Source organism: Leopardus geoffroyi, chromosome B4 (assembly GCF_018350155.1).
Source record: "Leopardus geoffroyi isolate Oge1 chromosome B4, O.geoffroyi_Oge1_pat1.0, whole genome shotgun sequence".
NCBI lineage: Eukaryota > Metazoa > Chordata > Mammalia > Carnivora > Felidae > Leopardus > Leopardus geoffroyi.
Genome location: NC_059341.1, coordinates 132,235,541 through 132,247,739, shown reverse-complemented (window position 1 = coordinate 132,247,739; position 12,199 = coordinate 132,235,541). Strand labels below are relative to the sequence as shown.

The window sequence follows — 12,199 nt, the reverse complement described above, 5'->3', positions numbered from 1 at the left end:
CTGTGAGCAGGCAGAAATACTCTAAGGAGAGATCATGGTGCCAGTTTCCTTCATTTACACATGCACACGCATGCTCCAACAATTAGCCTGTCACCATCAGTGACGAGGCACAGGATTACAGCCGTGAACAAGATCAAGTCCATGCCCTGGCAGAGTTTTACCCTCTAGCGGGGGTAGCAAACAAAAACCTAGTCAACAAATAATACGATGTCAGCTAGTGATGTACATACGCTCTGAAGTGTGGCCAGGAGGATGGCCCGAGGATGGCCAGGAGCCCAGGAAAGGAAGGGAAGCCAGATCAAGCAGAACTATGACTAAGACTTGGGATTTTATTCTAAGTATGACAGCAAGTCACGGTAGGATTGGGAGGCAGGGTGTGACTTGGTGAGACTATGTTTCAAAAGGATCATGCTGGTTATAGGTAAGCAGCTACACAGTCCAGGCAAGAGATGATAATGCGTTGAACTAGGATAGCAGCAGTGGTGGCGGTGATAAGTGGGTGGTTTCAAGAAGTATGTTGAAGATACAGCTGAACAGGATTTGCTGCAAGGCTAGAAGTCAAGTGAGACAAAAGTCAAGAAAGAGGCCAAGGTTTTCAGTCCAAGTCACCTGGATGCACGGTGGTATTATTTGCGAGTTGGCTGACATGGGAAGAACAGGTTTAAAGGGAAAAGAAAACTTCAGTTTGGGGTATGTTACACTTGAGATGAGATGACCAGAAAGACAACCAACTGGAGACGTGGAATAGGTAGCTGGATATGCAAGTATGGATTTAGAGACACTGGGGCTAATAACAGACATTTTTAGTCATCATGTGTATAAATAGTACAGATCGTATTTTAAGAGACTTAGGTCATTCTAAAATTCAGAAATCAGAGAAGAATCAAACAGGTGCCCCAAGTAGGGGGAGTGTGGCAGAAAGAACACTGGTACTCCAATAAGACAGGCCTGAGTTCAAGGAGTCTGGCCACTTACTAGTTGTATGAATTTGAGAAAAACCACCTCAATTTGCCTGCTCTGCAGGATTACGGTGAGGATTAGAATATAGATGCATGTCAAGTGCCAAGCATTATGCTTGACACACGGTGACAATTTCATGTATGTTTCAGAGTCGAAGACTCCACGGCAATGCACTGGAGTTAAAAAAAGCAAGGACATCACAGGCAGAGACAAAAGAAGGTGCTCAGGGGGCCCCAGGGTGGCTCAGTCAGTTAAGCATCCAACTTCAGCTCAGGTCATGATCTCACAGTTCATGAGTTTCAGCCCCATGTCAGGCTCTGTGCTGACAGCTCAGAGCCTGGAACCTGCTTTAGCTTCTGTGTCTCCCTCTCTCTCTGCCCCTCCCCTGCTTGTGCTCTCTCTCTCTCTCTCAAAAATAAACAAACATAAAAAAAAAAAATTAAGGCGGCACTCAGGAACACACTATTAGGATGGCATCCTACAACCCAATCAATGTGATGAGTGCAAGTCAGAAACTGTGGGGATGGAGACATTAAAACGGACAGCAAAACTATCACCTATTACAGTTTGTCTGGAATAGATACCCAGCTTGCTAGATTCAATCATTCCCTCTGTTATTATTATTACTATTTTTTTAGTGTTTATTTTTTTTGAGAGACAGAGACAGAGCATGAACAAAGGGAAGGGCAAAGGGAGAGGGAGACAGAATCCGAAGCAGGCTCCAGACTCTGTGCTGTCAGCAGAGTCTGACACAGGGCTCGAACCCACGTACTGTGAGATCAGGACCTGAGCCGAAGTCAGACGGTTAACTTACTCAACCACCCAGGCGCCCCCCGCCCCCAACCGTTATTTCTTAAAAGAACACTGAGAACACATGCCAACCACTCTTGGACACTGAACCAATATAAACCAGTGGTTGTGCTCCAAACACAAAAACGACACACAGTTTAAAACAACGCTAACAACACTTAGATACTCACACTGACTTTGGCATATATGTGCCTGTAGTATAATTCTTTGTACAAAATCAGGAAGACAGCATCTGAAAGAGATGGCAAAGGCGTGCTTTAGTAATCCACAAACAACCAGGGTCTTCAGGCAGTTCTAGCCCCTTTGAAGGGAGTAAAGGGATAAACATGATTTAAAAGACTAAATGAGGGGCGCCTGGGTGGCGCAGTCGGTTAAGCGTCCGACTTCAGCCAGGTCACGATCTCACGGTCCGGGAGTTCGAGCCCCGCGTCAGGCTCTGGGCTGATGGCTCAGAGCCTGGAGCCTGTTTCCGATTCTGTGTCTCCCTCTCTCTCTGCCCCTCCCCCGTTCATGCTCTGTCTCTCTCTGTCCCAAAAATAAATAAATGTTGAAAAAAAAATTTAAAAAAAATAAAAAAATAAAAAAATAAATAAAAGACTAAACGACATCTACATTTTAAATTTTAACACTTACACCCCAAGAATACGTGCAACAAGAAAATTCACCTTGTTTTATCTTTCAACCTCATCTTCATCTCATTCAGACTCATTTCCCGTCATCATTTAAGGTATTTTGCCATCCAGTTGTTTAATAAACCAACACATAAATAAATAGTAACAGCTCCCAAGAAAGCAATGTCACATTATCAAAATCGGAAATATATGGGTATCTTTTATTTAGAAATCCTATTTAATTTTTTTATATTTATTTTTTTTTTGAAAGAAAGAGAACACATGGGGAGGGGGGAGGAGAAGGAGATGAAGAAAAAGGCGGACAGGGGGAATATCCCAAGCAGGCTCCACGCCCAGGGCAGAGACTGACTCAGGGCTCAATCCCATGACCGAGATTGTGACCTGAGCCAAAATCAAGAGTTGGATGCTTAACTGACTGAGCCACAAATCCTATTTTAAAGAACTTATCCTATTAATATGATACAACCACTAGAAAGAAAGAAAGAAAGAAAGAAAGAAAGAAAGAAAGAAAGAAAGAAAGAAAGAAAGAAAGAAAGAAAGAGGAAGGGAGGGAGGGTTCTTTGGACACTGACACTGAGCAGAAAAGAGCTAACAAAGCAGACGTGAGACTCCTATCCTTTGGCTGGTAAAGTTGGTCCTTGGCTGGCATCTGGGACTGGATTTCAGGAAGGTCCTCACCACCCTGATAAGAGTGGTCTGCTATGCCTAAACTGTGCAACAGTGGTTCATGCTGAACTCCTGCTTTCCTTCTGGGGGTCTGGAATTTTGGTACGTGCTAGGCAGAGGATGTGCCCACATAACCAACACCCAATAAAATCCTTGGACACCAAGTCTGTAAGTAGTCTCTCCGACAGACAACTTTTCACACGTCACAATTCCCTGCTTGCTCGAGGAACAGCACATCCCATGTGACTCCACGGGAAGGGACTGCTGGTAACATGCACCTGGTTTCCGTTAGATTCCTGTCTATGTCTTCTTTCCCCTTGCTGATTTTGCTCTGTATCCATTTGCTGTAAACCTTCATAGCTGTGGATACAACTATACCAACCACCAAACCTGGGGGTGGTCTTATAAATCCTGGAGATACAGGGGCGCCTGGGTAGCTCAGTCAGTTAAGCGTCCGACTTCAGCTCAGGTCATGATCTCGTGGTCTGTGAGTTCGAGCCCCGTGTCGAGCTCTGTGCTGACAGCTCAGAGCCTGGAACCTGCTTCGGATTCTGTGTCTCCCTCTCTCTCTGCCCCTCTCAAAAATAAACATTAAAAAAAAAAAAAAATTAAAGGAAAATAAAAAAGAAATCCTGGAGATAGAGAATACGCTCCAAAAATATAATTAACTTTAAAAAGGAAAAAAGGGGCCCCTGGGTGGCTCAGGCAGTTAAGCATCCAACTTCAGCTCAGGTCACAGATCTCGTGGTTCATGAGTTCAAGCCCTGCACTGCGCTGTCTGCTATCAGCACAGAGCCTGCTTCTGATCCTCTGTCTACACCTCTCTCTGCCTCTCCCCCACTCACACACACATTCTCTCTCAAAAATAAATAAACATTTAAAAAAAGGGGGGGAGGCACCTGGGTGGTTTAGTGGGTTAAGCATCGGACTCTTGGTTTCGGCTCAGGTCATGATCTCACAGTTTGTGAGTTCAAGCCCCATGTTGGGGTCCAAACTGACAGGGCAGAGCCTGCTTGGGATTCTCTCTTTCCTTCCCTCTGCACTTCCCCCACTCATTCTCATTCTCTCTCTCAAAAAAAAAAAAAAAAACCTAAGAAAATGATTTAAAAAAATTTTTTCGGGGCGCCTGGGTGGCTCAGTCAGTTAAGCAGCCAACTTTGGCTCGGGTCATGATCTCACGATCCGTGAGTTCGAGCCCCACATCGGGCTCTGTGCTGACAGCTCGGAGCCTGGAGCCTGTTTCAGATTCTGTGTCTCCCTCTCTCTGACCCTCCCCCATTCATGCTCTGTCTCTGTCTCAAAAATAAATAAACGTTAAAAAAAAAAAATTAAAAAAAAATTTTTTCAAGGGAAAGAAATGGCATTTAGTCTATGTAAAAAAGAAACAAAAGAGGTATTCCTGTTTGCTTATGTATGCATAGACCATCATGGGAAGGATAAGAAAAGAAAGTGGTAGCACTAGACGGCTCTAGAGAAACTGAAGACTTGAGGATGGAAGGGGAGGGAGGTGATTTTTATACCAAATCTCTTTTTTCACTATTAGGTCCTGTGATTACTTTCCTATAAAATTATACACAGCTGACCGTTGAACACTGTAGGGGTTAGGGGCAAGAACCACCCCCTGCACAGTCAAAAGCCCACACAAATAACTTCTGACTCCTCAGATATTTGACTGTTGAACTTTAATAACCTACTGCTGACTGGGAGCCTTACCAATAACACAAACTGTCAATTAACACATATTTTGTATGCTATGTGTATTAGATACTGTATTCTTATAATAAAGTAAGCTGTAGAGGAGAAAACATTAAGAAAATTTTAAGAGAAAATACATTTACAGTACTGTATGGGAGCGAAAATAATCCATGTACAAGCAGACTCACCCAGTACAAACCTATGTTGTTCAAGGGTCAACTGTATTACAGGACTTTGTAGTTAATACACACAATGTTACGTTCTTATAGGCAGTATATTAAACAAAGAAAAAGGTCTGAGCACCACAGAAAATAAACTCTCCGAGAGCGACTTCTAAACAGAGCTGAGTAAATGAAAAGACACTACATGCCCATAAATTAGAAGACTTAAATATAAAAGCAACGTACCCCTAATTCTATTTTCAGAGTCAACACCATCCTTATCAAAATCCCAGCTGGCTTTTTGCCAAAACTGACCAGCTGATCCTAAAACTCATATGGAAATCCAAGGGACTCAGAAGAACCAAAACAATCTTGAAAAAGAACATAGTTGAAGGACTTACACTTCTGGTTTCAAAACTTACCACAAAGCTACAATAATCAAGACAGTGGGGCCCAAGCATAAGGAAAGACATATACATCAATGGAGTTAAAATGAGAGTCTAGGGGCGCCGGGGTGGTTCAGCCGGTTAAGTGTCCAACTCCTGATTCCGGCTCAGGTCACGATCTCACGGTTCATGAATTCGAGCCCCGCGTCGGGCTCTGCACTGACAGTGTGGAGCCTGCTTGGGATTCCCTCCCCCAACCCTCAAAATAAATAAACCTTAAAAAAAAAAAAAAAAAAAAAAAAGGCTGAGAAGGGCACCTGGGTGGCTCAGTGGGTTAAGCATCCAACTTCGGCTCAGTTCATGGGTTCTAGCCCCACATCAGGCTCTATGCTGACAGCTTAAGAGACTGGAGCCTGTTTCAGATTCATTCTCTCTCTCTCTCCCTCTCTCTCTGTCCCTTCCCTGCTCGTGCTTGCTCGCTCTCTCAAAAAATAAAACATTAAAAAAAAAACAAAAAGCCTGAGAGTCCAGACATAAACCCTTACATTTACATGATAACCAATTTCAACAAAGGTGCCAAGACAACTTAATGGAAAAACAGTCTTTTTGAAAACTAGTGCTAGGACAGCTAGTTATCCACATGTAAAAATGTGGAGACGGATCTTCCTACATCACACCATATATAAAAAAAACCATCATAAAGTGAAAGGTGGAAGGAAGCTGCCAGAGAGCCCATTCCCAAGCGACTATAATGACCTCCAAAATTACAGAGGGAAATGGAAACAAGTCAGGACAAAGATCTCAATTTCAGCTTCACCACATTTGAGAGGTCTCTGTCCCCTCTTTGTTTATTCAGGCTTCATTCAACAAGTTCTTTACTAAGGGTCTAAGGTGTACGAAGTCCTGGGGAAACAAAACAGTGAGTGAAAGGCACAGATCATTTGAGCCTCCTAGTGACCCCTGAGTCGCAGGATCCCACCCAGCGCGCAGAACACAAAGAGCTCATACCTACCGTTTCCAACCTGTGGAGCAATGGCTTCAGCCTCAGGCCAGGGTGTATTCTTGAAGAATCTTTCAGTCAACTTGGTCCAGCTGAAAACCAAGCACAAAAATTCTACAAGTCCGAAACAGGAAGGACCTGAGAAGAAGAAACCTTCACATTTTACAGATAAGGACCCAGGCTCACAAAGGGGAAGGCGTCACAGAAACGAAGCCAGGGCCAAAGCCCTCCACGTCTACAACTTTCCTATACCCAACTCTGCACCTCAACTTTTCTCAATACGGTAAACACTCGTTTTTATCACTTATGGGGCAGCTGGGTGGCTCAGTCAGTGGGGCTCCAACTTCGGATCAGGTCACGATCTCACAGTACATGCGTCTGGGTCCCGCACTGGGTTCTGCGCTGACAGCTCAGAGCCTGAAGCCTGCTTCAGATTCTGTGTCTCCCTCCCTCTCTGCCCCTTCGCCACTCACGCTCTGTCTCTCTTTCAGAAATAAACACTAAAAAAAATTATCAGTTAGGCAACACCGTGCTCTTCAGGATCATTTCCGGGCTCCGTGTCATGAACTCCAGTCATACTTGACAGTTTGCTGTTCCCTGATCTGATACCTGTTTTAGATACTCCCACCCTTCTCCCTTAGCAATATTTTTCCTACTCTCCTGGAGCGCCGTGTCTCCTCCTCCTTTCCAAACTTGGAAGCAAATCTGTCTGTTTGTTGTGGTCTGATGCCATCACAGACCTGCAGCATCCCACCCAAACACCGCTGCCCACGATGCTTCACAGCCCTACAAGAGGTTTCCGTTCAATTTCCCTCCTGATCCCCTTAGGAGCTACTTCAACTTTCTCCCACTCTCAACTCCCACCTCTCTCTCTTCTCCAGATCTTTCAGTTCAGCACAGAAATATGCTCAAGTTCCTGCTTCAAGACATGCGACAAAACACAAAGCATCTCAACAACACTTATGTCCTCTACACTTGCTACCTACCTCTCCTTTGTCATCCTCCATTTCTCACCCTCTGCCATCTGGCTCCTGCCTCCACCACTCCACTGAAACGGACCTTGCTGGTGATCAAAGGACTTCTCAATTGCCAAAATCAACCGGCTCCTTCCTTGACTCAATCTCACCAGAACACTTAACGTTTGTTGACCCTTCCCTTCTTCAAAGTCTCTTCTCTCTGGTTTCCTGTGCCACTTCTCTCTGCTGACTTACTACCTATTTTCCTGACACTACTCTCTAGGCCTATACTATCTAGATTTTCTTTCTGCCCTGTCTCCTTTACCATTTCCTCCCTTTGCCCACTCATCTGCAAAGGAACATACTTTCCAAGGCGCCAGATATTCTCCTCACCACACATTCTCCTATGGAAATGTGTACCACACGCTTGGCTCCAACTCTGTTTGCCACATGTGATTACTGTGCTAAAGAAATGAATGTCAAATTTTAATTTTAATTAAAAAAACCAATATCTAACTCAGTTTCTGGAAAACTTTCAAATATATTTAGAATTATTTAAGTATGTGAATCTGATTTTTCAACTGTAAATGTTATGAAATCTAAATAGAAGGAAACCTGGGTGGCTCAGTTAAACATCCAACTTCGGCTCAGGTCACGATCTCGCGGTCTGTGAGTTCGAGGCCTGCGTCAGGCTCTGTGCTGACAGCTCAGAACCTGGAGCCTGTTTCAGATTCTGTGTCTCCCTCTCCCTCTGCTCCTCCCCAACTCATACCTGGTCTCTCTCAAAAATAAACATTAAAAAAAGAAAATTTAAATAGAGATCAAGTATTTCCAACATATACAAATTGAGTTGTGCTATAAATACAAAATATAGAATTTAGAATGCGTAATACTAAAAAAAGTAAAATAACTCATTAACGGTTTAATTCTGATTATGAGTGGTAATATTTTAGATGTCGAAATAAATTATTAAAATTAATTCCCCATCTTTTTACTTATTTTTTAAGTCTTATTTATTATTATTATTTTTATATTTTTTTATTCATTTTGAGAGACGAGAGAGAAAGAGAGAGAGAGAGAAAGAGAGAGGGGGGGGGGGGAGGGAGACAGACACAGATTCGAAAGCAGGCTCCAGGCTCTGAGCTGTCAGCACGCAGCCCAACGCGGGGCTCGAACCCACAAACCATGAAATCACAACCTGAGCCGAAGTCAGACACTTAACTGACTGAGCCACCCAGGTGCCTCTAAAGTTTTATTTTTAAGTGATCTCTACCCCCAACGTGGGGCTCAAGCTCACAACCCTGAGGCCAAGAGTCATAAGCTCCACCAACTCAGCCAGCCAGATGCCCCTCTTTTTATATTTTTTAAACATAGCTGATGAAAAAAACTGTTACACATGTGGTTAGCATTACTGTTTCTATGGGACAGCACTGAGCTACACACTTTTAACTAGGAAGATGTGAGGAGGAAGGAAAAAACAGTTCAGGGATTAATTCTATTCACTGATCCAATAAGCCTCTGGCTATCAGTTTTGTCCACCCCTCCTCTCAGTAATGGTTTAAATTCTGCTTCCTTGGTGAAGTCATTCCTGACTATCCTGACCCTGACTGACCTGTCTCATCTCTAATGCCAATTACACAAGGGCAATCCCCTGAAAACCAGTCAAAGCGTGGCTCACCCTGTTATGCATTAAGTTGTGCAGTAATGTGGGGCATCTTGGGGGGCTCAGCTGGGTGAGTGTCCAATTCATGATTTCCGCTCAGGTCACGATCTCTCAATTCGTGAGACACAGCCCCATGTCAGGCTTCACGCCGACAGCGCAGAGCCTACCTGGGATTCTCTATCTCCCTCCCAAGCTTGCGTGTTGCACACACGCACTCTCGCTCTCTCGGTAAATACACATTAGGAAAAAAAGTCGTGCAGTAATTTAAAAATTGGGCTCTGCTGTCAGAATGTGCAGGTTCAAAACTCAAGTAGCCATGTGACTTATCCTTTCTGTGCTTTGTTTCCCTCATCCATAAGATGAGAAACACAATACTACCTACTTCATGGGGTTACTGAGAAGCGTAACGAGTAAAACACAGGAAAAGCATTCTGAACGTTGCCTGATTTACACTGGTCGCACATACTACTGTAACTGCTGCTATAATTACCGATCACGGTGTTATTATTTTAGACCCTGTATGAGTTTGGTTTTTTTTTTAATTTTTTTTTTCATTTAATGTTTTTATTTATTTTTGAGACAGAGAGAGACAGAGCATGAACAGAGGAGGGTCAGAGAGAAGGAGACACAGAAACTGAAACAGGCTCCAGGCTCTGACCTGTCAGCACAGAGCCCGATGCAGGGCTCGAACCCACAAGCTGTGAGATCATGACCTGAGCCGAAGTCAGAGGCTTAACTGATTTAGCCACCCAGGCGCCCCAGACCCTGTATGAGTTTTGGCAATACAGTCCAACAAAGTAACGTGTCTCCCCCAAGGAATCACAGAAACCCCTCGGGCTCTCTCTTTACAGAGAAGTGATTAGACAGCACCCTTTTCAGGGGCTGCATCGCTAAACCAGTCCACCTAGAAAGAGGGTCATTTCAGCCAGCAGTCTGTACCTGTTCTCATAGATGTCTTGGATCTCATACACCTTCTGGTCAATGACGTCGCTGGACACGCGACTGGCCTGCAGCTCATACACCTTCTGGTCAATCAAATCTGAGACGGTTTTGTGGAAATACTGGATGAAGTTTTTGATCACTTCAGGGATCACCTGATAGGTCTGCTGTTCATACTGACGTTCATAAGCCAGATCCTGCTTTGGATCTCCTAAAGGTTGGACAGAACAAATACTTTACCAAGTGCTTTCAAACCCACATATATTACAAAACGAAAGGGCAAGCCCATCCTCTAAATTAAACTAAAGTCTACAAATCAGGTATAATTCCCTTTTAAGCACTCAGAAATATAACTGTCCCCAACTCACTCTCGATCCCGGTACGCGGTTTCTTCAAAAAACGCACCACTACTTAAAATTATGTTTGTTCAGGGGCGCCTGGGTGGCGCAGTCGGTTAAAGCGTCTGACTTCAGCCAGGTCACGATCTCGCGGTCCGTGAGTTCGAGCCCCGCGTCAGGCTCTGGGCTGAGGGCTCAGAGCCTGGAGCCTGTTTCCGATTCTGTGTCTCCCTCTCTCTCTGCCCCTCCCCCGTTCATGCTCTGTCTCTCTCTGTCCCAAAAATAAATAAAAACGTGGAAAAAAAAATTTAAAAAAAAAAAAAAAAATTATGTTTGTTCATAATCTCTTTCCTCCACTAGAACCTGAAGCCTAAGAGGGCAAGAACCTTGTACTCAGTGTACCTTCAGGTGTACCCACGTGGTTATATGTGTGTTAGAAGAGAGAAGACGACTGTGGGAAGGGAAAGTAAGTAGTAGGCACTTAATATTTTTTGGATGAATGAATGAATGACTGCCATTTTCTACCAATACAACAGTGCAAGTTACCAAACTTCTCTGCTCTGTTTTCTCATCTGCCAAAGGGAGACAACTTTAATTTAGGTACTTTATAGAACTGTTTTAAGGACCAAATGAAACACTTTGGACAAGGTACCTGCAACAATGCACGGCACTTACTAAGTCAAACCAACTCACTACATTTCAGGAAACCCCAAAAATACTTCACTTGGGCTTGGTCTGAATTTCTTTAATTTTTCACAACAAGATTTTCGTCTTCAGCGAATAGTCTGACAAGGAAACCACATCCAGGATAGTGAGCTTTCTCTTCTGAGACTCGGAGGTGGAACATGGAAAAGACCTCGTTTATTAGGCTCTATACCACCCTCCTTCTGAGAACTAGTAACTGACTCCACACTGGGACCACGAAGAAAGAGCGTTTAACAGATGCCCGTCAAAGCTGTTCTGAGACCTTCAAAAAGGTGCCAAACCCTAGAAGTGCCTAGCTAGCCAGACAAGTCCATGGTCTCACCTGTGTGCATGTCATAGTCGCCTGGGTAAGCATAGGGATCATAAGCAGCCTGTTAAGGAAAGAGACGGAAACGGTCACCAATTCGTGAACCCAAAACGTTCGTTCGACAATGTTTAGGATAAGCAGGGTACTAAGAATACGCAAGTGGATAAAACACAGTCCCTGCCTTGGAGAAACTCACACGCTTGTGAGAGAAGGGAGAATAAACAAGACAGCGATACAACGTTACGGATACAAATAAGGTAGAGCAAAGCACAAGAGGCCGCGGGAACCAACGTTGTTTTACAAGGGGCAGCCCAAACCGTAAGAGCTAAGTTACAGAAACACAGAATCCTTATGGGATTCCACAAGCAGCCTCCGTCTCCGGTCTCGCAAAGGGAGAGAACGAGGAGACCGGACATGCGAAGTGGGCGGGCCGAGACGGGGCTGGTGAGTAGCAGCAAGCAGTGGGAACAGCATGAGGGCCGCGCCCGCAGGGAGGCAGGCCGGAGGCGGTCGCGGCCCGCAAGGGCTCCCAGAGAGGCCCGGACGCCGTCTCGCCGCGGGGCCCAACATCCAAAGAACTCTGCCTCCTTCGCGGAGCTCAGTTCACGCGCAGGGCCAGCCTTACCTCGGACTCGTAATCATCAGCGGGATAAGACATGGCTGCGGCACTCACGAACACAGCCAGAGAGAGCGAAAACTGCGGCCCGCGCCTGCGTCGTGAGGCCGGAAGTTCAGCCCCTACCGGGCCTGCCGGGAAACCGGAAGTCTTCAGGGAGCCGCCACGTCAAGAAGGGCGGAAGCGGGAAACACTTGCATTTTTCTTCCTTCTTCAAATAGAGGCTGTATAAGGAAGGGGGAGTCTGTAGTGCTTGCGTAAATTCAGTAGAAAGAGTGAACTGCTTCGGCATGACAAAGAATGGGCAAAGAGAAACCAGAAATGATGCCACACAAAAGATGGCTGACAGCTTCCTCTGGCGACTT

The 12,199-nt window shown here is 44.8% G+C and overlaps 1 protein-coding gene across 2 annotated transcripts in view; it reads right to left on the bottom strand.

Annotated features, from left to right (window-relative positions):
• EIF3L (eukaryotic translation initiation factor 3 subunit L) overlaps positions 1–12,199 on the bottom strand; it is a 28,120-nt gene extending 15,921 nt beyond the window's left edge. The window contains exons 1-5 of one of the 2 annotated variants that reach the window (XM_045467118.1): positions 11,844–12,199; positions 11,234–11,282; positions 9,869–10,079; positions 6,323–6,402; positions 1,941–2,002 (exon numbers count right to left, since the gene is read on the bottom strand). In XM_045467118.1, the coding sequence (XP_045323074.1) occupies positions 1,941–2,002; positions 6,323–6,402; positions 9,869–10,079; positions 11,234–11,282; positions 11,844–11,876 (435 nt within the window). In that variant the 5' untranslated portion in view covers positions 11,877–12,199. Of the gene's footprint in view, positions 1–1,940; positions 2,003–6,322; positions 6,403–9,868; positions 10,080–11,233; positions 11,283–11,843 lie in introns of those variants that run through there. The other variant, XM_045467119.1, reaches the window with a different exon arrangement.